We start from the raw sequence: 27601 nt of genomic DNA, 5'->3' as shown, positions 1-27601 counted from the left end.
ATCCAGCAGCTCACAGAGAGTTTGGGTCGGTTAGTCTACAATAAAGTAAGAGATTATAGATAAGGAGCGATAATATTTTGATTTGTCAAAAGGCAATCAATCATCGATTATCATATCACCAGAATAAGACCCTCGACATTTATTGGAAAGGAGCATCAAGATCACCGTGCACTTTCACCATCCAGTGAAGTTCATGATTTCGACGTATTTCATCTGTAGCCTAATAAACTGCTTGCTTTCCCGACGAGTCGTAGGGGAGGACCACAGACCACGTAATCGCGCGAGTGACTCCAAATTTACTTCGATATGACGGGTATTAATTATATCAATACTTGCACACATTTCTCCCATAAATAATTTGACCGACACAAAAAGATCCCATCATGTCGACGCACAAATTATCTGTCGGCATTTATAAAATTGTATCAAAAACTAAAACAGCTGTCATTCTTTTTTTGGTTTATACAGTATGACTTCACACACATAAAAACTGTAATGGAAACGTAGTAAAATGTGTCTTTCATGTAATGTCAGTTTCTAAACAACCTAAAAAGTTTTTTTTTAAAACAACATTTAATCAAAATGACCATTTTTGCCAACATCTTAAACAAAGCGTTGACCTTGTGTCTGCTCAGTACAACTACAGAACATTCTAATAGACATGTTGACATCACCACTGTGACGTCATCACGGAACGAGTAGAGTGCTCGCAAAATAATGTTCTGTCTCTCTTTCCAATGATGTGGCATCGATGGCATCCCCGAGGATGATAAATAAATAAATATATAACCAGTTATTATATATATAAATATATATATATATATATATATATATATATATATATATATATATATATATATATATATATATATAGGGGGCTTCTGAGTGGCACAGCGGTCTAAGGCACTGCATTTCAGTGCAAGAGGCATCACTACAGTCCCTGGTTTGAATCCAGGCTGTATCACATCCGGCCGTGACTGGGAGTCCCATAGTGCAGCGCACAATTGGCCCAGCGTCGTCCTGGTTTGGCCGGGGTGGGCCGTCATTATAAATACAAATTTGTTCTTAACTGACTTGCCTAGTTAAATAAAATTAAAATAAAAGTTTCTAGCCAACTAAAAAAAGAAAGAAATCAAGACATCGTTACATCATCACGTGACGTAGAGTAGAGCTTGTCCTCGTCCTCTATGTTATTGAGTCCGCTACGCGTGGTGCTGTGGTCCGGGTTGAACTTCATATGTTCCTTCAGCTGCTTCAGCTGATAGTAACTCTTCCCACAGTCGTAGCAGTAGAAGGGCTTCTCTCCTGTGTGAATCCTCTGGTGCACCTTCAACTCTGAGGACGTGATGAAACGCTTGTCACAGTCGAAGCAGGGGTAAGGCCTCTCTCCTGTGTGAGTCCTCAGGTGCACCTTCAAAGTAAAAAAAAATACACAATATAAATTGTATTAATTAATAAGAATTTCAGTATATAGTAGATAGCAAGTATTGTGTTGTGTAAACTGAAATAAAATCCACAACTAAATAGTTATATTGTACCTTTAAGGTCCCCTGAGCACGGAATGCCTTGTCGCAGTAGGAGCAGGCGTACGGCTTCTGGTCAGAGTGTATTCTCTGGTGGAGCTTGAGGTTGGACAGCTGTTTGAATGCCTTGTCGCAGTAGGAACAGCTGTGAGGCTTGTCCTGACTATGGATCTTCTCATGGACCCTGGAGCAACAGGTAAAACATGAACACTGGTTAAGTACCAGTAGTTCTAGTTCACTTGAGTATCCCACCACGGGACATTGACTGGTTAAGTACTAGTAGTTCTAGTTCACTTGAGTATCCCACAATGGGACATTGACTGGTTAAGTACTAGTAGTTCTAGTTCACTTGAGTATCCCACCACGGGACATTGACTGGTTAAGTACTAGTAGTTCTAGTTAAGTTGTGACAGTTAAAAATTTTTTTAAAAGACATGACAACATTGAATCATAACAACAGAAAATACAGTTTAATGAAATAAATTACGAAATAACGGATGTCGTAATAAAACAAACAGATGACTTAATAATAATGTTTTCTCCAGATAAAAACGTAGTAACTTATTACAATGTCCGGTGGTTATTACGTTATCAGGTGAGTAACACATGGGCCCAAACTCACACAGCATCTCAAAGTAGGAGAGCTGATCTAGGATCAGGTCCCCTTGTACATGTGATGTTGTTCAGATCAGATCCAATAGGAGAGCTGATCTAGGATCAGGTCCCCTTCTACATGTGATGTTGTTCAGATCAGATCCAATAGGAGAGCTGATCTAGGATCAGGTCCCCTTCTACATGTGATGTTGTTCAGATCAGATCCAATAGGAGAGCTGATCTAGGATCAGGTCCCCCTGTACATGTGATGTTGTTCAGATCAGATCCAATAGGAGAGCTGATCTAGGATCAGGTCCCCTTCTACATGTGATGTTGTTCAGATCAGATCCAATAGGAGAGCTGATCTAGGATCAGGTCCCCTTGTACATGTGATGTTGATCAGATCCAATAGGAGAGCTGATCTAGGATCAGGTCCCCCTGTACATGTGATGTTGTTCAGATCAGATCCAATAGGAGAGCTGATCTAGGATCAGGTCCCCTTGTAGATGTGATGTTGTTCAGATCCAATAGGAGAGCTGATCTAGGATCAGGTCCCCTTCTACATGTGATGTTGTTCAGATCAGATCCAATAGGAGAGCTGATCTAGGATCAGGTCATCTTGTACATGTGATGTTGTTCAGATCCAATAGGAGAGCTGATCTAGGATCAGGTCCCCCTGTACATGTGATGTTGTTCAGATCCAATAGGAGAGCTGATCTAGGAACAGGTCCCCTTGTAGATGTGATGTTGTTCAGATCCAATAGGAGAGCTGATCTAGGATCAGGTCCCCCTGTACATGTGATGTTGTTCAGATCAGATCCAATAGGAGAGCTGATCTAGGATCAGGTCCCCCTGTACATGTGATGTTGTTCAGATCAGATCCAATAGGAGAGCTGATCTAGGATCAGGTCCCCTTCTACATGTGATGTTGTTCAGATCAGATCCAATAGGAGAGCTGATCTAGGATCAGGTCCCCTTGTACATGCGATGTTGTTCAGATCAGATCCAATAGGAGAGCTGATCTAGGATCAGGTCCCCTTGTACATGTGATGTTGTCCAGTCATTGTAATCTAAAAGACAAAACGGATCCTAAATCAGCACTCCTACTCAGGACGGTTTATGAATACAGGCCCTGAGTTACCGGAGCTCGCTGGAGGAAGGGAACTTCATGGGGCAGCTGCTGCAGTGGTACGGTTTCTCTCCGGTATGGATACGCTGGTGCTTCTTCAGATGGCCAGACTCCACAAATGTCTTCCCACAGAAGGAGCAGCAGAACGGTCTCTCTCCGGTGTGCCTGCGCTCGTGGGATTTCAGGTTCCCCGTTTGGGCGAAGCCCTTAAAATCAAATCAAATTTAAAAGTGCATTTAAAATCACAACACTCTTTAGGTCTGGAGTATTTACACTGAGTGCACAAAACATTAGGAACGTCTTGCTGATATTGAGTTGCCCTTAGAACAGCATCACTTGCTTGGGGGCGTGGCCTCTACAAGGTGTGGAAAGAGTTCCACAGGGATGCTGGCCCATGTTGACTCCAATGCTTCCCACAGTTGTGTCATGTTGGTTGGATGTGCTTTGGGTGGTGGACCATTCTTGATACACACAGGAAATTGTTGAGCGTGAAAAACCCAGCAGCGTTGCGGTATCTTAATATAATAATAATAATAATAATAAATAATAATAATAATAATAATAATAATAATATATCCCATTTAGCAGACGCTTTTGTCCAAAGCGACTTACAAGTCGGCTGGGGCCACTACTTTTACATATGGGTGGCCCCAGCGGGAATCGTACCCACGACGCTTGGCGTTGCAAGCGCCATGCTCTACCGACTGAGCCACACAGGACCCATATCACTTAATCCGGCATAGCCAAAGACACGACACCTGCTATTGAGCATTTCTCCTTTGCCAAGATAATCCATTCCCCTGACTGGTGTGGCATATCAAGAAGCTGATTAAACAGCATGATCAACACAGTTGCACCTTGTGCTGGGACAATAAAAGGCCACTAAAATGTACAGTTGTCACAATGACACAGATGCCTCAAGTTGAGGGAGTGTGCAATTGGCATGCTGACTGGAGGAATATCCACCAAAGCTGTTGCCAGAGAACTGAATGTTCATTTTGCTACCATACGCCACCACCAATGTTGTTTTAGAGAATTTAGCAGTACGTTCAACAACCTCACAACTGTAGACCACGTGTAACCACACCAGTCCAGGACATCCACATCAGGCTTCACCTGCAGAATCGTCTGAAAACAGCCACCCGGACAGCTAATGAAAATGTGGGTTTGCACAACCGAAGACGTTCTTCACAAATTGTCAGAAACAGTGTCAGGGAAGTTTATCAGCGTGCTCATCGTTCTTTACTCGACTGCAGTTTGTCGTGGTGACTGACTTCAGTGGACAAATGCTCACCTTCGATGGCCACTGGCACGCTGGAGAAGTGTGTTCTTCAATGGATGAATCCCGGTTTCAACTGTACCAGGCAGATGGCAGAAAGCATGTAAGGCGTTGTGTTGGAGATCGGTTTGCTGATGTCAATATTGTGAACAGACAACCAACAGACGGACAACAAACACAATTTAATTTTAGCAATGGCAATTTGAATTCGCAGAGATACCGTGATGAGATCCTGAGGCCCATTGTCGTGCCAGTCATCCGCCGTCATCACCTCATGTTACAGCACGATAATGCATGGCCCCATGTTGCAAGGATCTATACACAATTCCTGGAAGCTGAAAATGTCCCAGTTCTTCCATGGCCTGCATACTCACCAGACATGTCACCCATTGAGCATGTTTGGGATGCTCTGGATCGACGTGTACGACAGCGTGTTCCAGATCCTGACAATATCCAGCAACTTCATACAGCCATTGAAGAGGAGTGAGTGAACATTCCACAATCAACAGCCTGATCAACTCTATGCGAAGGAGATGTGTCGTGCTGCATGAGGCACATGGTGGTCACACCAGATATTGACTGGCTTTCTGATCCACGCCCCCACCTTTTATTCTGGTATCTGTGACCAAAATATACATATCTGTATTCCCAGTCAACTGATATCCCAGTCAACTGATATCACAAACCTCTACAGATGCACAATCGAGAGCATCCTGGCGGGCTGTATCACCGCCTGGTACGGCAACTGCTCCGCCCACAAACGTAAGGCTCTCCAGAGGGTAGTGAGGTCTGCACAACATATCACCGGGGCAAACTACCTGCCCTCCAGGACACCTACACCACCCGATGTTACAGGAAGGCCATAAAGATCATCAAGGACAACAACCACCTGAGCCACTGCCTGTTCACCCCGCTATCATCCAGAAGGCGAGGTCAGTACAGGTGCATCAAAGCTGGGACCGAGAGACTGAAAAACAGCTTCTATCTCAAGGCCATCAGACTGTTAAACAGCCACCACTAACATTGAGTGGCTGCTGCCAACACACTGACTCAACTCCAGCCACTTCAATAATGGGAATTGATGGGAAAGGATGTAAAATATATCACTAGCCACTTTAAACAATGCTACCTAATATAATGTTTACATACGTATACATATGAGATGAGTATGTAAACAACTCAACCCGGTGCACCTGGCACCTACCTCAATACTCCGTTCAAAGGCACTTAAATATTTTGTCTCCAGGCTTAACAATCCTTCTTTAACCCGTCTCCTCTCCTTCATCTACACTGATTGAAGTGGATTTAACAAGTGACATCAATAAGGGATCATAGCTTTCGCCTGGATTCACCTGGTCAGTCTATGACATGGAAAGAGCAGGTGTTCACAATGTTTTGTACACTCAGTTTATACACCTGGCGACATGGGTACGAATCCTCTCTCTCTCTCTCTCTGTATCTGTCTCCCCTATACATTCCGACTATCACTGTCCATAAAAAAAACACTATAAATTACTACAAAAATATTTTAAATTTGCAACACTCTTCACAGTAAAACAATCAAATGACAAAAAAATAAAAGCAAACAATCAGTAAAGGAGATTTAATAAAAGAACCAACCTTGCCACACACCTCACAGACGTAAGGTCTCTCTCCTGTGTGTGTTCTCTGGTGGGTCTTTAAAGCAGCCAGTATGGTGAAGCTCTTGTCACAGTCTGGACAGGGGAAGGGTCTCTCTCCTGTTATTGGGCAGGAGGACACAAAACACACAACGTAATTGAACTTGATTGTCTGATGATTGAATATGCCTTTAAAAAAAAAAAGGTATACTAGAACGACCTTAAACAATTCAACCCCCCAAAAAAAGTGGACAGAACTTGTGGCAAAAATATTTATTGACCAGATTGATTGAGAACCCGACTCTTGATGGAACTTTGAAAAATAAATTTAGGCTGAATACTTTCGAAAGGAACCAAAGTAAAAAATAAAATAAAAACCTGTGTGTGTGAGTGTGTGTCTCTTCAGCTCGGCTGGTGAGCAGAACCTCTTGGCGCAGGCCGGTACGGAGCAGGGGTACGGTCTCAGTCGGGTGTGGATGACCTGGTGTTTGTCTAAGCTAACAGTGGTGGATAAACGCTTCCCACACCTCGAGCAGGGGAACGGCCTCTGATGACCGCCTTTGGTCTTGTTGGGCTTAGTCCCTGGGTTTGCTGAGATCTGGGTGCTCCTCTCCTCTCCCTCCTCATCTTCCTCTCTGGATGCAGGGTCCTTGTCCGATGCCCCTCCACTGGCAGGGCCAGACCTGGGGTCGCTGTTATGGTGGGGGTTGTTCTTGTCAGGGGTGGCTCTAGGGCCATTGTCAGGGGTGGCTCGAGGGCCATTGTCAGGGGTGGCTCGAGGGCCATTGTCAGGGGTGGCTCGAGGGCCATTGTCAGGGGTGGCTCGAGGGCCATTGTCAGGGGTGGCTCGAGGGCCATTGTCAGGGCTGGCTCGAGGGCCATTGTCAGGGGTGGCTCTAGGGCCATTGTCAGGGGTGGCTCGAGGGCCATTGTCAGGGGTGGCTCGAGGGCCATTGTCAGGGGTGGCTCGAGGGCCATTGTCAGGGGTGGCTCTAGGGCCATTGTCAGGGCTGGAGTCATCAGAACTATGACTGGTAATGTCAGAAGTGGGGCTTGGGTTGTCATCTGAGGGAACAGAGAAATCTCAGGTCAGATAAGAAGCTTAGTAACACCATGGTAGCTCCTCTGTGGTGCTGTACCCACTAGTCTGTATAGGATATACTATGACTCCTCTGTGGTGCTGTACCCACTAGTCTGTATAGGATATACTATGACTCCTCTGTGATGCTGTATAGGATACACTATGACTCCTCTGTGGTGCTGTATAGGATATACTATGACTCCTCTGTGATGCTGTATAGGACATACTATGACTCCTCTGTGATGCTGTATAGGATATACTATGACTCCTCTGTGATGCTGTATAGGATATACTATGACTCCTCTGTGATGCTGTATAGGATATACTATGACTCCTCTGTGATGCTGTATAGGATATACTATGACTCCTCTGTGATGCTGTACAGGATATACTATGACTCCTCTGTGATGCTGTACCCACTAGTCTGTATAGGATATACTATGACTCCTCTGTGATGCTGTATAGGATATACTATGACTCCTCTGTGATGCTGTACCCACTAGTCTGTATAGGATATACTATGACTCCTCTGTGATGCTGTATAGGATATACTATGACTCCTCTGTGATGCTGTATAGGATATACTATGACTCCTCTGTGATGCTGTACCCACTAGTCTGTACAGGATATACTATGACTCCTCTGTGATGCTGTACCCACTAGTCTGTATAGGATATACTATGACTCCTCTGTGATGCTGTATAGGATATACTATGACTCCTCTGTGGTGCTGTACCCACTAGTCTGTATAGGATATACTATGAATCGTCTGTGATGCTGTATAGGATATACTATGACTCCTCTGTGATGCTGTACCCACTAGTCTGTATAGGATATACTATGACTCCTCTGTGATGCTGTACCCACTAGTCTGTATAGGATATACTATGACTCCTCTGTGATGCTGTATAGGATATACTATGACTCCTCTGTGATGCTGTACCCACTAGTCTGTATAGGATATACTATGACTCCTCTGTGATGCTGTATAGGATATACTATGACTCCTCTGTGATGCTGTACCCACTAGTCTGTATAGGATATACTATGACTCCTCTGTGATGCTGTATAGGATATACTATGACTCCTCTGTGATGCTGTATAGGATATACTATGACTCCTCTGTGATGCTGTACAGGATATACTATGACTCCTCTGTGGTGCTGTACCCACTAGTCTGTATAGGATATACTATGAATCCTCTGTGATGCTGTATAGGATATACTATGACTCCTCTGTGATGCTGTACCCACTAGTCTGTATAGGATATACTATGACTCCTCTGTGATGCTGTACCCACTAGTCTGTATAGGATATACTATGACTCCTCTGTGATGCTGTACCCACTAGTCTGTATAGGATATACTATGACTCCTCTGTGATGCTGTATAGGATATACTATGACTCCTCTGTGATGCTGTACCCACTAGTCTGTATAGGATATACTATGACTCCTCTGTGATGCTGTATAGGATGTACTATGACTCCTCTGTGATGCTGTATAGGATGTACTATGACTCCTCTGTGATGCTGTATAGGATATACTATGACTCCTCTGTGATGCTGTATAGGATGTACTATGACTCCTCTGTGATGCTGTATAGGATATACTATGGCTCCTCTGTGATGCTGTACCCACTAGTCTGTATAGGATATACTATGACTCCTCTGTGATGCTGTATAGGATATACTATGACTCCCCTGTGATGCTGTATAGGATATACTATAACTTCTCTGTGATGCTGTATACTATGACTCCTCTGTGATGCTGTATAGGATATACTATGACTCCCCTGTGATGCTGTATAGGATATACTATAACTTCTCTGTGATGCTGTATACTATGACTCCTCTGTGATGCAGTATAGGATATACTATGACTCCTCTGTGATGCTGTACCCACTAGTTTGTATAGGATATACTATGACTCCTCTGTGATGCTGTATAGGATATACTATGACTCATCTGTGATGCTGTATAGGATATACTATGACTCTTCTGTGATGCTGTATAGGATATACTATGACTCCTCTGTGATGCTGTATAGGATATACTATGACTCCTCTGTGATGCTGTATAGGATATACTATGACTCCTCTGTGATGCTGTATAGGATATACTATGACTCCTCTGTGATGCTGTATAGGGTATACTATGACTCCTCTGTGATGCTGTATAGGATATACTATGACTCCTCTGTGATGCTTTATAGGATATACTATGACTCCTCTGTGATGCTGTACCCACTAGTCTGTATAGGATATACTATGACTCCTCTGTGATGTTGTATAGGATATACTATGACTCCTCTGTGATGTTGTATAGGATGTACTATGACTCCTCTGTGATGCTGTATAGGATATACTATGACTCCTCTGTGATGCTGTACTCACTAGTCTGTATAGGATAAACTATGGCTCCTCTGTGATGCTGTATAGGATGTACTATGACTCCTCTGTGATGCTGTACCCACTAGTCTGTATAGGATATACTATGGCTCCTCTGTGATGCTGTACAGGATATACTATGACTCCTCTGTGATGCTGTACCCACTAGTCTGTACAGGATATACTATGACTCCTCTGTGATGCTGTATAGGATATACTATGACTCCTCTGTGATGCTGTATAGGATATACTATGACTCCTCTGTGATGCTGTACTCACTAGTCTGTATAGGATATACTATGACTCCTCTGTGATGTTGTATAGGATATACTATGACTCCTCTGTGATGCTGTACCCACTAGTCTGTATAGGATATACTATGACTCCTCTGTGATGCTGTATAGGATATACTATGACTCCTCTGTGATGCTGTACTCACTAGTCTGTATAGGATAAACTATGGCTCCTCTGTGATGCTGTATAGGATGTACTATGACTCCTCTGTGAAGCTGTATAGATATACTATGACTCCTCTGTGATGCTGTACCCACTAGTCTGTATAGGATATACTATGACTCCTCTGTGATGCTGTATAGGATATACTATGACTCCTCTGTGATGCTGTACCCACTAGTCTGTATAGGATATACTATGACTCCTCTGTGATGCTGTACCCACTAGTCTGTATAGGATATACTATGACTCCTCTGTGATGCTGTATAGGATATACTATGACTCCTCTGTGATGCTGTACCCACTAGTCTGTATAGGATATACTATGACTCCTCTGTGATGCTGTATAGGATATACTATGACTCATATGTGATGCTGTACTCACTAGTCAGTATAAGATATACTATGACTCCTCTGTGATGCTGTACTCACTAGTCTGTATAGGATATACTATGACTCCTCTGTGATGTTGTATAGGATATACTATGACTCCTCTGTGATGCTGTATAGGATATACTATGACTCCTCTGTGATGCTGTATAGGATATAATATGACTCCTCTGTGATGCTGTATAGGATATACTATGACTCATATGTGATGCTGTACTCACTAGTCAGTATAAGATATACTATGACTCCTCTGTGATGCTGTACTCACTAGTCTGTATAAGATATACTATGACTCCTCTGTGATGTTGTATAGGATATACTATGACTCCTCTGTGATGCTGTATAGGATATACTATGACTCCTCTGTGATGCTGTATAGGATATACTATGACTCCTCTGTGATGCTGTACTCACTAGTCTGTATAGGATATACTATGACTCCTCTGTGATGCTGTATAGGATATACTATGACTCATATGTGATGCTGTACTCACTAGTCAGTATAAGACATACTATGACTCCTCTGTGATGCTGTACTCACTAGTCTGTATAGGATATACTATGACTCCTCTGTGATGTTGTATAGGATATACTATGACTCCTCTGTGATGCTGTATAGGATATACTATGACTCCTCTGTGATGCTGTATAGGATATACTATGACTCCTCTGTGATGCTGTACTCACTAGTCTGTACAGGATATACTATGACTCCTCTGTGATGCTGTATAGGATATACTATGACTCCTCTGTGATGCTGTACCCACTAGTCTGTATAGGATATACTATGACTCCTCTGTGATGCTGTATAGGATACACTATGACTCCTCTGTGATGCTGTATAGGATATACTATGACTCCTCTGTGATGCTGTACCCACTAGTCTGTATAGGATATACTATGACTCCTCTGTGATGCTGTATAGGATATAATATGACTCCTCTGTGATGCTGTATAGGATATACTATGACTCCTCTGTGATGCTGTACCCACTAGTCTGTATAGGATATACTATGGCTCCTCTGTGATGCTGTACTCACTAGTCTGTATAGGATATACTATGACTCCTCTGTGATGCTGTATAGGATATACTATGACTCCTCTGTGATGCTGTATAGGATATACTATGACTCCTCTGTGATGCTGTATAGGATATACTATGGCTCCTCTGTGATGCTGTACCCACTAGTCTGTATAGGATATACTACGACTCCTCTGTGATGCTGTATAGGATATACTATGACTCCTCTGTGATGCTGTACCCACTAGTCTGTATAGGATATACTATGACTCCTCTGTGATGCTGTATAGGATATACTATGACTCCTCTGTGATGCTGTATAGGATATACTATGACTCCTCTGTGATGCTGTACAGGATATACTATGACTCCTCTGTGGTGCTGTACCCACTAGTCTGTATAGGATATACTATGAATCCTCTGTGATGCTGTATAGGATATACTATGACTCCTCTGTGATGCTGTACCCACTAGTCTGTATAGGATATACTATGACTCCTCTGTGATGCTGTACCCACTAGTCTGTATAGGATATACTATGACTCCTCTGTGATGCTGTATAGGATGTACTATGACTCCTCTGTGATGCTGTATAGGATATACTATGACTCCTCTGTGATGCTGTATAGGATGTACTATGACTCCTCTGTGATGGTGTATAGGATATACTATTACTTCTCTGTGATGCTGTATAGGATATACTATGACTCATCTGTGATGCTGTATAGGATATACTATGACTCCTCTGTGATGCTGTACCCACTAGTCTGTATAGGATATACTATGACTCCTCTGTGATGCTGTATAGGATATACTATGACTCCCCTGTGATGCTGTATAGGATATACTATAACTTCTCTGTGATGCTGTATACTATGACTCCTCTGTGATGCTGTATAGGATATACTATGACTCCCCTGTGATGCTGTATAGGATATACTATAACTTCTCTGTGATGCTGTATACTATGACTCCTCTGTGATGCTGTATAGGATATACTATGACTCCTCTGTGATGCAGTATAGGATATACTATGACTCCTCTGTGATGCTGTACCCACTAGTTTGTATAGGATATACTATGACTCCTCTGTGATGCTGTATAGGATATACTATGACTCCTCTGTGATGCTGTATAGGATATACTATGACTCCTCTGTGATGCTGTATAGGGTATACTATGACTCCTCTGTGATGCTGTATAGGATATACTATGACTCCTCTGTGATGCTTTATAGGATATACTATGACTCCTCTGTGATGCTGTACCCACTAGTCTGTATAGGATATACTATGACTCCTCTGTGATGTTGTATAGGATATACTATGACTCCTCTGTGATGTTGTATAGGATGTACTATGACTCCTCTGTGATGCTGTATAGGATATACTATGACTCCTCTGTGATGCTGTACTCACTAGTCTGTATAGGATAAACTATGGCTCCTCTGTGATGCTGTATAGGATGTACTATGACTCCTCTGTGATGCTGTACCCACTAGTCTGTATAGGATATACTATGGCTCCTCTGTGATGCTGTACAGGATATACTATGACTCCTCTGTGATGCTGTACCCACTAGTCTGTATAGGATATACTATGGCTCCTCTGTGATGCTGTACAGGATATACTATGACTCCTCTGTGATGCTGTACCCACTAGTCTGTACAGGATATACTATGACTCCTCTGTGATGCTGTATAGGATATACTATGACTCCTCTGTGATGCTGTATAGGATATACTATGACTCCTCTGTGATGCTGTACTCACTAGTCTGTATAGGATATACTATGACTCCTCTGTGATGTTGTATAGGATATACTATGACTCCTCTGTGATGCTGTACCCACTAGTCTGTATAGGATATACTATGACTCCTCTGTGATGCTGTATAGGATATACTATGACTCCTCTGTGATGCTGTACTCACTAGTCTGTATAGGATAAACTATGGCTCCTCTGTGATGCTGTATAGGATGTACTATGACTCCTCTGTGAAGCTGTATAGATATACTATGACTCCTCTGTGATGCTGTACCCACTAGTCTGTATAGGATATACTATGACTCCTCTGTGATGCTGTATAGGATATACTATGACTCCTCTGTGATGCTGTACCCACTAGTCTGTATAGGATATACTATGACTCCTCTGTGATGCTGTACCCACTAGTCTGTATAGGATATACTATGACTCCTCTGTGATGCTGTATAGGATATACTATGACTCCTCTGTGATGCTGTACCCACTAGTCTGTATAGGATATACTATGACTCCTCTGTGATGCTGTATAGGATATACTATGACTCATATGTGATGCTGTACTCACTAGTCAGTATAAGATATACTATGACTCCTCTGTGATGCTGTACTCACTAGTCTGTATAGGATATACTATGACTCCTCTGTGATGTTGTATAGGATATACTATGACTCCTCTGTGATGCTGTATAGGATATACTATGACTCCTCTGTGATGCTGTATAGGATATAATATGACTCCTCTGTGATGCTGTATAGGATATACTATGACTCATATGTGATGCTGTACTCACTAGTCAGTATAAGATATACTATGACTCCTCTGTGATGCTGTACTCACTAGTCTGTATAAGATATACTATGACTCCTCTGTGATGTTGTATAGGATATACTATGACTCCTCTGTGATGCTGTATAGGATATACTATGACTCCTCTGTGATGCTGTATAGGATATACTATGACTCCTCTGTGATGCTGTACTCACTAGTCTGTATAGGATATACTATGACTCCTCTGTGATGCTGTATAGGATATACTATGACTCATATGTGATGCTGTACTCACTAGTCAGTATAAGACATACTATGACTCCTCTGTGATGCTGTACTCACTAGTCTGTATAGGATATACTATGACTCCTCTGTGATGTTGTATAGGATATACTATGACTCCTCTGTGATGCTGTATAGGATATACTATGACTCCTCTGTGATGCTGTATAGGATATACTATGACTCCTCTGTGATGCTGTACTCACTAGTCTGTACAGGATATACTATGACTCCTCTGTGATGCTGTATAGGATATACTATGACTCCTCTGTGATGCTGTACCCACTAGTCTGTATAGGATATACTATGACTCCTCTGTGATGCTGTATAGGATACACTATGACTCCTCTGTGATGCTGTATAGGATATACTATGACTCCTCTGTGATGCTGTACCCACTAGTCTGTATAGGATATACTATGACTCCTCTGTGATGCTGTATAGGATATAATATGACTCCTCTGTGATGCTGTATAGGATATACTATGACTCCTCTGTGATGCTGTACCCACTAGTCTGTATAGGATATACTATGGCTCCTCTGTGATGCTGTACTCACTAGTCTGTATAGGATATACTATGACTCCTCTGTGATGCTGTATAGGATATACTATGACTCCTCTGTGATGCTGTATAGGATATACTATGACTCCTCTGTGATGCTGTATAGGATATACTATGGCTCCTCTGTGATGCTGTACCCACTAGTCTGTATAGGATATACTATGACTCCTCTGTGATGCTGTATAGGATATACTATGACTCCTCTGTGATGCTGTACCCACTAGTCTGTATAGGATATACTATGACTCCTCTGTGATGCTGTATAGGATATACTATGACTCCTCTGTGATGCTGTATAGGATATACTATGACTCCTCTGTGATGCTGTACAGGATATACTATGACTCCTCTGTGGTGCTGTACCCACTAGTCTGTATAGGATATACTATGAATCCTCTGTGATGCTGTATAGGATATACTATGACTCCTCTGTGATGCTGTACCCACTAGTCTGTATAGGATATACTATGACTCCTCTGTGATGCTGTACCCACTAGTCTGTATAGGATATACTATGACTCCTCTGTGATGCTGTATAGGATGTACTATGACTCCTCTGTGATGCTGTATAGGATATACTATGACTCCTCTGTGATGCTGTATAGGATGTACTATGACTCCTCTGTGATGGTGTATAGGATATACTATTACTTCTCTGTGATGCTGTATAGGATATACTATGACTCATCTGTGATGCTGTATAGGATATACTATGACTCCTCTGTGATGCTGTACCCACTAGTCTGTATAGGATATACTATGACTCCTCTGTGATGCTGTATAGGATATACTATGACTCCCCTGTGATGCTGTATAGGATATACTATAACTTCTCTGTGATGCTGTATACTATGACTCCTCTGTGATGCTGTATAGGATATACTATGACTCCCCTGTGATGCTGTATAGGATATACTATAACTTCTCTGTGATGCTGTATACTATGACTCCTCTGTGATGCTGTATAGGATATACTATGACTCCTCTGTGATGCAGTATAGGATATACTATGACTCCTCTGTGATGCTGTACCCACTAGTTTGTATAGGATATACTATGACTCCTCTGTGATGCTGTATAGGATATACTATGACTCATCTGTGATGCTGTATAGGATATACTATGACTCTTCTGTGATGCTGTATAGGATATACTATGACTCCTCTGTGATGCTGTATAGGATATACTATGACTCCTCTGTGATGCTGTATAGGATATACTATGACTCCTCTGTGATGCTGTATAGGATATACTATGACTCCTCTGTGATGCTGTATAGGGTATACTATGACTCCTCTGTGATGCTGTATAGGATATACTATGACTCCTCTGTGATGCTTTATAGGATATACTATGACTCCTCTGTGATGCTGTATAGGATATACTATGACTCCTCTGTGATGCTGTACCCACTAGTCTGTATAGGATATACTATGGCTCCTCTGTGATGCTGTACAGGATATACTATGACTCCTCTGTGATGCTGTATAGGATATACTATGACTCCTCTGTGATGCTGTACTCACTAGTCTGTATAGGATATACTATGACTCCTCTGTGATGTTGTATAGGATATACTATGACTCCTCTGTGATGCTGTACCCACTAGTCTGTATAGGATATACTATGACTCCTCTGTGATGCTGTATAGGATATACTATGACTCCTCTGTGATGCTGTATAGGATATACTATGACTCCTCTGTGATGCTGTACTCACTAGTCTGTATAGGATATACTATGACTCCTCTGTGATGTTGTATAGGATATACTATGACTCCTCTGTGATGCTGTACCCACTAGTCTGTATAGGATATACTATGACTCCTCTGTGATGCTGTATAGGATATACTATGACTCCTCTGTGATGCTGTATAGGATATACTATGACTCCTCTGTGATGCTGTACTCACTAGTCTGTATAGGATATACTATGACTCCTCTGTGATGTTGTATAGGATATACTATGACTCCTCTGTGATGCTGTATAGGATATACTATGACTCCTCTGTGATGCTGTACTCACTAGTCTGTATAGGATATACTATGACTCCTCTGTGATGTTGTATAGGATATACTATGACTCCTCTGTGATGCTGTATAGGATATACTATGACTCCTCTGTGATGCTGTATAGGATATACTATGACTCCTCTGTGATGCTGTATAGGATATACTATGACTCCTCTGTGATGCTGTACTCACTAGTCTGTATAGGATATACTATGACTCCTCTGTGATGTTGTATAGGATATACTATGACTCCTCTGTGATGCTGTACCCACTAGTCTGTATAGGATATACTATGACTCCTCTGTGATGCTGTATAGGATATACTATGACTCCTCTGTGATGCTGTAGAGGATATACTATGACTCCTCTGTGATGCTGTATAGGATATACTATGACTCCTCTGTGATGCTGTAGAGGATATACTATGACTCCTCTGTGATGCTGTATAGGATATACTATGACTCCTCTGTGATGCTGTACCCACTAGTCTGTATAGGATATACTATGGCTCCTCTGTGATGCTGTACAGGATATACTATGACTCCTCTGTGATGCTGTACTCACTAGTCTGTATAGGATAAACTATGGCTCCTCTGTGATGCTGTATAGGATGTACTATGACTCCTCTGTGAAGCTGTATAGATATACTATGACTCCTCTGTGATGCTGTACCCACTAGTCTGTATAGGATATACTATGACTCCTCTGTGATGCTGTACCCACTAGTCTGTATAGGATATACTATGACTCCTCTGTGATGCTGTATAGGATATACTATGACTCCTCTGTGATGCTGTACCCACTAGTCTGTATAGGATATACTATGACTCCTCTGTGATGCTGTATAGGATATACTATGACTCCTCTGTGATGCTGTACCCACTAGTCTGTATAGGATATACTATGACTCCTCTGTGATGCTGTATAGGATATACTATGACTCATATGTGATGCTGTACTCACTAGTCAGTATAAGATATACTATGACTCCTCTGTGATGCTGTACTCACTAGTCTGTATAGGATATACTATGACTCCTCTGTGATGTTGTATAGGATATACTATGACTCCTCTGTGATGCTGTATAGGATATACTATGACTCCTCTGTGATGCTGTATAGGATATACTATGACTCCTCTGTGATGCTGTATAGGATATACTATGACTCATATGTGATGCTGTACTCACTAGTCAGTATAAGATATACTATGACTCCTCTGTGATGCTGTACTCACTAGTCTGTATAGGATATACTATGACTCCTCTGTGATGTTGTATAGGATATACTATGACTCCTCTGTGATGCTGTATAGGATATACTATGACTCCTCTGTGATGCTGTATAGGATATACTATGACTCCTCTGTGATGCTGTACTCACTAGTCTGTATAGGATATACTATGACTCCTCTGTGATGCTGTATAGGATATACTATGACTCATATGTGATGCTGTACTCACTAGTCAGTATAAGACATACTATGACTCCTCTGTGATGCTGTACTCACTAGTCTGTATAGGATATACTATGACTCCTCTGTGATGTTGTATAGGATATACTATGACTCCTCTGTGATGCTGTATAGGATATACTATGACTCCTCTGTGATGCTGTATAGGATATACTATGACTCCTCTGTGATGCTGTACTCACTAGTCTGTACAGGATATACTATGACTCCTCTGTGATGCTGTATAGGATATACTATGACTCCTCTGTGATGCTGTACCCACTAGTCTGTATAGGATATACTATGACTCCTCTGTGATGCTGTATAGGATATACTATGACTCCTCTGTGATGCTGTACTCACTAGTCTGTATAGGATATACTATGGCTTCTTCCTCTTCCTCCTTCTTGACGTTGAAGAACCCTGAAGGAAACACACAAGATTTAAATCACGGCAAGTTCTAAATAAACAAATCACAAAGAGAGAGAAGGCAAGAGCACCTGTACTTGGGTGAGCCACACCCCATATCTCTTCCTCCTCTTCTTCTGTTTTCACATGGGCAAAATTCAGGTACGTTGTTAGGGGTGTTGTTAGGGGCCCACAGTCCTCCTGCTTCACCCCCCTCAGGGTCTGCGTTACTTGGTCCCCATGGATACCTTTGGGCCCAGGGGACCCTGGGAGTTTGGTCTCCTGAGAGAGAAGAAAACTGAAGTGGATTTGTCACTACAATTATTTCCAGACAAAGCATTTTTATGGTTACATGTAGCTTTCTTTAGTGTGCGTATATATATATATATATTATTTTTTTTACTTTAATATATATATTTACTTTAACTTTTTTTTCGAAGCACATGCCGACCAGGAACAGTTGTAATGAATATAGTTGTTCAGCGAAACTCAATTATTTGGTAGGTACCGGACATATTTTAACATGATTAAGTTTGAAAAATGTGTGAACGGCAAGTTGAATGGCTGTTTCCTGGGCTTAAAGGATAATCGCAATATTCAACTGACTCCTTCGTAAACCCAGATTCTGGTTTATTCTACATCATGCCTGAACACGCATCTCTATACATATTCATTGATGGAAACTGCTAGCACCAACATGGTCGCTGCATATCACCAACATGGTCGCTGCATATCACCATTCTAGCTATTTCACTTCACTTCTAACGGGTAACGGGAAATATAATGGTGAAAGGTATCGATTAGACTGCTTCCACCGGGCAAGGAAACTGCTGCTTTGTTCAAAACCGCTGAACTGAGCACAAAATTAAAAAAACATACGCCCACCTTCGAAACATTATAAATGTTATATTTGAGTTTATTGTTATCTACTCACCACCACGTCCATTGTATATAGTAGTGCTCTTTAAAAAAAGAAGAAGCTCAGAATATGAAACAAACTGGTTGTTGTTTTTCTTCCGGCTTCCGCCTCGGTGTCGTCAGACGTGACCATCTAGACGAGAGTAATCAACTACCGCTTGTGATTTATCGTTTACTTCGGTCTTTTTACTGTTAAGCTAGCAAGTTTATAGTTGGCTGATTGTAGCTTCTTGTCTTCCCGTTTGCTAATACAACTATTCAGCTATGAACTTCGCTTGTGTCTTACGTTCATCGGCCACGGGACTTCGTTGAACGGCGACTTTTGGAAATCACCGTCATATTGTGTCCTGGGCAACATCGAAAGACTAGCAGGTTAACAGGTTTAGCTACCGTTAGCCATGGCCCTGTCCTGGTTGACATGACAACTTTCCCGACCTGCTGATGTTCCGTGTGTCATCCCTGTGATATTCCTGCCCGGTGGACCATCTTAAACAACACAGCATGGATGAGGTGAGAGGAAACTTGTCGGGGGGGAGAAACCGCTTTCTTTCAATATATATGAGTGTAAAGATTTCATGTAGCTAGCTTACTGGCTTGTCGCCGATGCCAACTAGTGTCTGCTGTCAGCTGAATCGTTGGTTGTAATAACAATGTCGTTTTTTTAGCTAATCATATAGTCACCCTTTTATGTGTCTAGCGTTAACTGTGTTGTTTCGCAATATGAACAAAAACAGCAACAACTTCTTGATTTGAGGATTTTTTTTAAACTTTAGTATCCGGCAGGAGACGATACAGCACAGCAGTGTAGTGACGTTCCTAACTCCGGGTCCAGCGTAGTAGACTGAACCAAGTGCTGAATTTGTTTAAATTGTTTACCTGTAAGGGTGAAGCCTTGCCTGTGCTGTTCTCTGCTGCAGGAGTCTGTAGACCAAGTGTCCAGTCTGTCTCCTTTTCGCCACAACGCTGGAGCTGACTGTAACCATGGTGACCAGAGCTCACTGTTGAGTCAGCGGGAGATGGTGTTGGAAAACCACGATTATCTCCATCACCGTGAAACACTGGCCTCAAAGGTTTCAGAGGAAGAGAGAGGAGCGTGGTGCGAGTCTGATGTCCCTGTAGTACAACAGAACAACCTCGACAACACAACATCGTCCACTAAGAAGTCTTTCCCTTGCTCTGTGTGTGGCCGACTCTTCACTACAAAACAGTCCCGGGACCCACACATGAAGACCCACACGGGAGAGAAGCCGTTCCACTGCACCGTGTGTGGGAAGAGCTTCTCTCAGCAGTCCTCCTTTAGGATACACCAGAAGAGCCACACGGGGGAGAAGCCCTACCGCTGCCTTGCACCTGACTGTGGGAAGAGCTTCTACCAATCAGGAGCCTTGTTGAGACACGGAAGGGGTCACGCTGAGGGGTCGACAAGACTAAGAGCTGCTGAAGATGTGCTGCCACACCAACAGGAGCTGCTTGTCCAACAGGACGATACTAGTAACAAGGTGGGGAGGACTAGTGATGTGTCTCAATTGGAGGACTAGTGCTGTGTCTCAATTGGAGAACTAGGGCTGTCTCAGTTGGAGAACTAGGGCTGTGTCTAAATTGGAGGACTAGGGTTGTGTCTCAATTGGAGAACTAGGGCTGTGTCTCAATTGGAGAACTAGGGCTGTGTCTAAATTGGAGGACTAGTGCTGTGTCTCAATTGGAGAACTAGGGCTGTCTCAGTTGGAGAACTAGGGCTGTGTCTCAATTGGAGGACTAGGGTTGTGTCTCAATTGGAGAACTAGGGCTGTGTCTCAATTGGAGAACTAGGGCTGTGTCTAAATTGGAGAACTAGGGCTGTGTCTAAATTGAAGAACTAGGGCTGTGTCTAAATTGAAGAACTAGGGTTGTGTCTAAATTGAAGAACTAGGGCTGTGTCTCAATTGGATGACTAGGGCGGTGTCTCAATTGGAGAACTAGGACTGTGTCTCAATTGGAGAACTAGGGCTGTGTCTCAATTGGAAACTAGAGCTGTGTCTCAATTGAAGAACTAGGGCTGTGTCTAAATTGAAGAACTAGGGCTGTGTCTCAATTGGAAACTAGAGCTGTGTCTCAATTGAGGACTAGGGCTGTGTTTCAATTGGATGACTAGGGCTGTGTCTCAATTGGAGAACTAGGGCTGTCTCAGTTGGAGAACTAGGGCTGTATCTCAATTGGATGACTAGGGCTGTGTCTCAATTGGAGAACTAGGGCTGTGTCTCAATTGAAGAACTAGGGCTGTGTCTCAATTGAAGAACTAGGGCTGTGTCTCAATTGGAGAACTAGGGCTGTGTCTCAATTGGAGAACTAGGGCTGTGTCTCAATTGGAGAACTAGGGCTGTCTCAGTTGGAGAACTAGGGCTGTATCTCAATTGGATGACTAGGGCTGTGTCTCAATTGGAGAACTAGGGCTGTGTCTCAATTGAAGAACTAGGGCTGTATCTCAATTGGATGACTAGGGCTGTGTCTCAATTGAAGAACTAGGACTGTGTCTCAATTGAAGAACTAGGGCTGTGTCTCAATTGGAGGACTAGGGTTGTGTCTCAATTGGAGAACTAGGGCTGTGTTTCAATTGGAGAACTAGGGCAGTGTCTCAATTGGAGGACTAGGGCTGTGTCTCAATTGGAGAACTAGGGCTGTGTTTCAATTGGAGAACTAGGGCTGTATCTCAATTGGAAACTAGGGCTGTGTCTCAATTGGATAACTAGGGCTGTGTCTCAATTGGAGGACTAGGGATGTGTCTCAATTGGAGAACTAGGGCTGTGTCTCAATTGGAAACTAGAGCTGTGTCTCAATTGAAGAACTAGGGCTGTGTCTCAATTGGAGGACTAGGGCTGTGTCTCAATTGGAGAACTAGGGCTGTGTCTCAATTGGAAACTAGAGCTGTGTCTCAATTGAAGAACTAGGGCTGTGTCTAAATTGAAGAACTAGGGCTGTGTCTCAATTGGAAACTAGAGCTGTGTCTCAATTGAGGACTAGGGCTGTGTTTCAATTGGATGACTAGGGCTGTGTCTCAATTGGAGAACTAGGGCTGTCTCAGTTGGAGAACTAGGGCTGTATCTCAATTGGATGACTAGGGCTGTGTCTCAATTGGAGAACTAGGGCTGTGTCTCAATTGAAGAACTAGGGCTGTGTCTCAATTGAAGAACTAGGGCTGTGTCTCAATTGAAGAACTAGGGCTGTGTCTCAATTGGAGAACTAGGGCTGTGTCTCAATTGGAGGACTCGGGCTGTGTCTCAATTGGAGAACCGTATTCCCTATATAGTGCACTACTTTTGACAGGAGCTGGCTATAATCAGTTACTTAGCCTTATGGGCCCTGGTCAAATTTAGTGTACTATTTAGGGAATAGGGATTGGTCCTGGTGCCTGGTTAAAAAAAAAAGTAGTGCACAATATAGGGATTAGGGTGCTATTTGAGACACGACTCCTAGACAACTGGCTGTACAATAACTTTTCAACATCTATGTTTCAACTGTCTTTAACTTCTCATTGTTGCTTCATTTTAGAATTCTAAACTTCAGGCTGTAGTGGATGTTCTGCCAGAGCAAGAGGATGTCCGTCTGGCTCAAGGTACTGACAGGTGGTTTAGGAAGACATGTTGCTACAATGCAAATCATGTTCAAGTTCCATAAATCACCCAGGCCGGCCCCCATTGATAAAGGGCCGTAGTACCTCAAGGCACTGACGGGTGGTTTAGGAAGACATGTTGCTACAATGCAAATCATGTTCAAGTGAGTTGCTGGCCCTTTGAGGTCCACAATATACACTGAGTGTACAAAACATTAAGAACACCAGCTCTTTCCATGATATATATATACACACACACACACACACAGTGGGGCAAAAAAGTATTTAGTCAGCCACCAATTGTGCAAGTTCTCCCACTTAAAAAGATGAGAGGCCTATAATTTTCATCATAGGTACACTTCAACTATGACAGACAAAATGAGAGAAAAAATCCAGAAAATCACATTGTAGGATTTTTAATGAATTTATTTGCAAATTATGGTCATAGTTGAAGTGTACCTATGATGAAAATAAACATAGACTGACCAGGTGAATCCAGCTGAAAGCTATGATCCCTTATTGGTGTCGCTTGTTAAATCCACTCCAATCAGTGTAGATGAAGGGGAGGAGACGGGTTAAAGAAGGATTTTTAAGCCTTGAGACAAACGAGACATGGATTGTGTATGTGTTGCCATTCAGAGGGTGAGCCAGACGCACCAGTTTGTGTCAAGAACTGCGACGATTCTGGGTTTTTGATACTTAACAGTTTTCTGTGTGTATCAAGAATTGTCCACCACCCAAAGGACATCCAGCCAACGTGACACAACCGTGGGAAGCATTGGAGTCGACATGGGCCAGCATCCCTGTGGAATGCTGTCGACACCTTGTGGAGTCGACATGGGCCAGCATCCCTGTGGAATGCTGTCGACACCTTGTGGAGTCGACATGGGCCAGCATCCCTGTGGAACTCTTTAGACACCTTGTGGAGTCGACATGGGCCAGCATCCCTGTGGAATGCTTTCGACACCTTGTGGAGTCGACATGGGCCAGCATCCCTGTGCAGCTCTTCAGACACCTTGTGGAGTCGACATGGGCCAGCATCCCTGTGGAACTCTTTAGACACCTTGTGGAGTCGACATGGGCCAGCATCCCTGTGCAGCTCTTTAGACACCTTGTGGAGTCGACATGGGCCAGCATCCCTGTGCAGCTCTTTAGACACCTTGTGGAGTCGACATGGGCCAGCATCCCTGTGCAGCTCTTTAGACACCTTGTGGAGTCGACATGGGCCAGCATCCCTGTGCAGCTCTTCAGACACCTTGTGGAGTCGACATGGGCCAGCATCCCTGTGCAGCTCTTCAGACACCTTGTGGAGTCGACATGGGCCAGCATCCCTGTGCAGCTCTTTAGACACCTTGTGGAGTCGACATGGGCCAGCATCCCTGTGGAACTCTTTAGACACCTTGTGGAGTCGACATGGGCCAGCATCCCTGTGCAGCTCTTTAGACACCTTGTGGAGTCGACATGGGCCAGCATCCCTGTGGAACTCTTTAGACACCTTGTGGAGTCGACATGGGCCAGCATCCCTGTGGAACTCTTTAGACACCTTGTGGAGTCCATGCCCCCCCAGCAAGTTTAGTCTGTTCTGAGATCAAAGGGCGTGGTGCAACTCAATATTAGGAAGGTGTTTCTAATGTTTTGTACAATCAGTGCAAATATGCCTCTGGACTTTGTGTTTTTATACTGAATAATGTTCAATGTTCCACGACTGTTGAAAAGTTTGGGGTCACTTAGAAATGTCCTTGTTTTTTTGAAAGAAAATCACTTTTTTTTTGTCCATTTAAAATAACATCAAATTGATCAGAAATACAGTGTAGACATTGTTAATCTTGTAAATGACTATTGTTGCTGGAAACGGCAGATTTTTTATGGAGTATCTACATAGGCGTACAGAGGCCCATTATCAGCAACCATCACTCCTGTGTTCCAATGGCACGTTGTGTTAGCTAATCAAAGTTTATAATTTTAAAAGGCTAATTGATCATTATAAAACCCTTTTGCAATTATGTTAGCACAGCTGAAAAATGGTTGTTCTGATTAAAGAAGCAATAAAACTGGCCTTCTTTAGACTAGTTGAGTATCTGGAGCATCAGCATTTGTGGGTTCGATTACAGGCTCAAAATGGCCAGAAACAAAGAACTTACTTCAGAAACTCGTCAGTCTATTCTTGTTCTGAGAAATGAAGGTTGATCCATGCAAGAAATTGCCAAGAAACTGAAGATCTCGTACAACGTTGTGTACTACTCCCTTCACAGAACAGTGCAAACTGGCTCTAACCAGAATATAAAGAGGAGTGGGAGGCCCCGGTGCACAACTGAGCAAGAGGACAAGTACATTAGTGTCTAGTTGCAGCTTCATTAAATAGTACCCGCAAAACACCAGTCTCAACGTCAGCAGTGAAGAGGCGACTCAGGGATGCTGGCCTTCTAGGCAGAGTTGCAAAGAAAAAGCCATATCTCAGACTGGCCAATAAAATATTAAGATGGGCAAAAGAATACAGACACTGGACAGAGGAACTCTGTGGCCATCGAAGGTAAGCATTTACCCAGTGAAGTCGGTTTCGACGCCGAACAGCAGTCAGGTCGAGACCCTGGTGAGGACAACGAGCAAATTAGCTGCCCTGAGACGGTGTCTGACAGTTTATGCAGAAATTCTTTGGTTGTGCAAAACCCACAGTTTCATCATCTGTCCGGGTGGCTGGTGAAGAAGCCGGATGTGGAGGTCCTGGTGGTCTTCGGTTGTAAGGCCGGTTGGATGTACTGCCAAATTCTCTAAAACTTTACATTAAATTCTCTGGTGGACAGATCTGGTGGACATTCCTGCAGTCAGCATGCCAATTTCACGTTAACGGGATGATATGACAACAGCCAGTGAAAGTGCAGGGCGCCAAATTCAAAACAACAGAAATCTCATACTTAAAATTCCTCAAACATACATGTATCTTATACCGTTTTAAAGGTAATCTTGTTGTGAGTCCCACCAGTGTCCGATTTCAAATAGGCTTCACAGCGAAAGCATCACAAACGATTATGTTAGGTCACCACCAAGCCAAAGAAAAACTCAGCCATTTTTCCAGTCAAAGAGAGGAGTCACAATGCACAAATAGAGATAAAAATAATCAACCTTTTGATGATCTTCATCAGATGACACTCATAGGACTTCATGTTACACAATACATGTATGTTTTGTTTGATAAAGTTCATATTTTTATAAAAATATCTGAAACATTGGCGCGTTACGTTCACTAGTTCCAAAAACATCCAGTGATTTTGCATAGCCACATCGATTCAACAGAAATAGTCATCATAAATGTAGATGATAATACAAGTTATACACATGGAATTATAGATATACCTCTCCTTAATGCAACCGCTGTGTCAGATTTCAAAAAAACTTTACGGAAAAAGCAAACCATGCAATAATCTGAGACGGCGCTCAGAAAATAAATACAATTTTCCGCCATGTTGGAGTCAACAGAAACCAGAAATCACATTATAAATATTCCCTTACCTTTGATGATCTTCATCAGAATGCACTCCCAGGAATCCTAGTTCCACAATAAATGCTTGATTTGTTTGATAATGTCCATTATTTATGTCCAAGTAGATACTTTTGTTAGCGCGTTAGGTACACATATCTAAACGGTCGTGCAGGTCCCGCATAACTTCGGACAAAAACTTCAAAAAGTTATTACAGGTCGAAGAAACATTTCAAACTAAGTATATAGTCAATCTTTAGGATTTTGTTATCATAAATCTTCAATAAAGTTCCAACCGGAGAATTCCTTTGTGTCTAGAGAAGCAATGGAACGCAGGTCGATATCATGTGGAATGCGCGTGACCAGGAAATGGCTCTCTGCCAGTAACCTGACTCATTCAGCTCTTATTCAGGCCCACAACACAGTAGAAGCCTCATTCAAGTTTCCAAAGACGGTTGACATCTAGTGGAAGCCCTAGGAAGTGCAACTTCACCCATATCCCACTGTGAATTCAATAGGGCCTGGGTTGAAAAATCGACCAACCTCAGATTTCTCACTTCCTGTTTGGATTTCTTCTCAGGTTTTTGCCTGCCATATGAGTTCTGTTATACTCACAGACATCATTCAAACAATTTTAGAAACTTCAGTGTTTTCCATCCAATACTAATAGTAATATGCATTTATTAGCAACTGAGACTAAGGAGCAGGCTGTTTACTCTGGGCACCTCTGCGCACCTTTCATCCAAGCCACTCAATACTGCCCCTGCACCCATAAGAAGTTTTAATCAGCTTCTTGATATGCCACACCTGTCAGGTGGATGGATTATCATGGCAAAGGAGAAATGCTCACTAACAGGATGTAAACACATTTATGCACAAAATGTTAGAGAAATA

At 42.7% G+C, this 27601-nt stretch overlaps 2 protein-coding genes across 3 annotated transcripts; one reads left to right on the top strand and one right to left on the bottom strand.

The window, feature by feature from the left end:
• Positions 1-869: 869 nt before the first annotated feature.
• Positions 870-19767, bottom strand: LOC135532313 (endothelial zinc finger protein induced by tumor necrosis factor alpha-like). Of its 2 annotated transcripts, none has more exons than XM_064959882.1 (8): positions 19663-19767; positions 18821-19010; positions 18684-18743; positions 6523-7209; positions 6146-6264; positions 3259-3452; positions 1539-1707; positions 870-1411 (listed from the first exon to the last, which is right to left on the bottom strand). In XM_064959882.1, exons 1-8 carry the CDS (start codon positions 19672-19674, stop codon positions 1133-1135), a joined length of 1710 nt encoding a protein of 569 aa, XP_064815954.1. In that variant the 5' UTR covers positions 19675-19767; the 3' UTR covers positions 870-1132. The 2 variants fall into 2 exon arrangements, with proteins under 2 accessions (XP_064815954.1, XP_064815955.1); XM_064959883.1 differs by having other exon boundaries at positions 6146-6180.
• LOC135532311 (zinc finger protein 7-like) lies at positions 19766-23297 on the top strand. Its single transcript, XM_064959881.1, has 3 exons — positions 19766-20156; positions 20564-21145; positions 23172-23297. Exons 1-3 carry the CDS (start codon positions 20148-20150, stop codon positions 23295-23297), a joined length of 717 nt encoding a protein of 238 aa, XP_064815953.1. The 5' UTR covers positions 19766-20147.
• Positions 23298-27601: the final 4304 nt, after the last annotated feature.

Source organism: Oncorhynchus masou, unplaced genomic scaffold, assembly GCF_036934945.1.
Source record: "Oncorhynchus masou masou isolate Uvic2021 unplaced genomic scaffold, UVic_Omas_1.1 unplaced_scaffold_1812, whole genome shotgun sequence".
NCBI lineage: Eukaryota > Metazoa > Chordata > Actinopteri > Salmoniformes > Salmonidae > Oncorhynchus > Oncorhynchus masou.
This window is presented reverse-complemented; position numbering and strand designations above follow the sequence as displayed.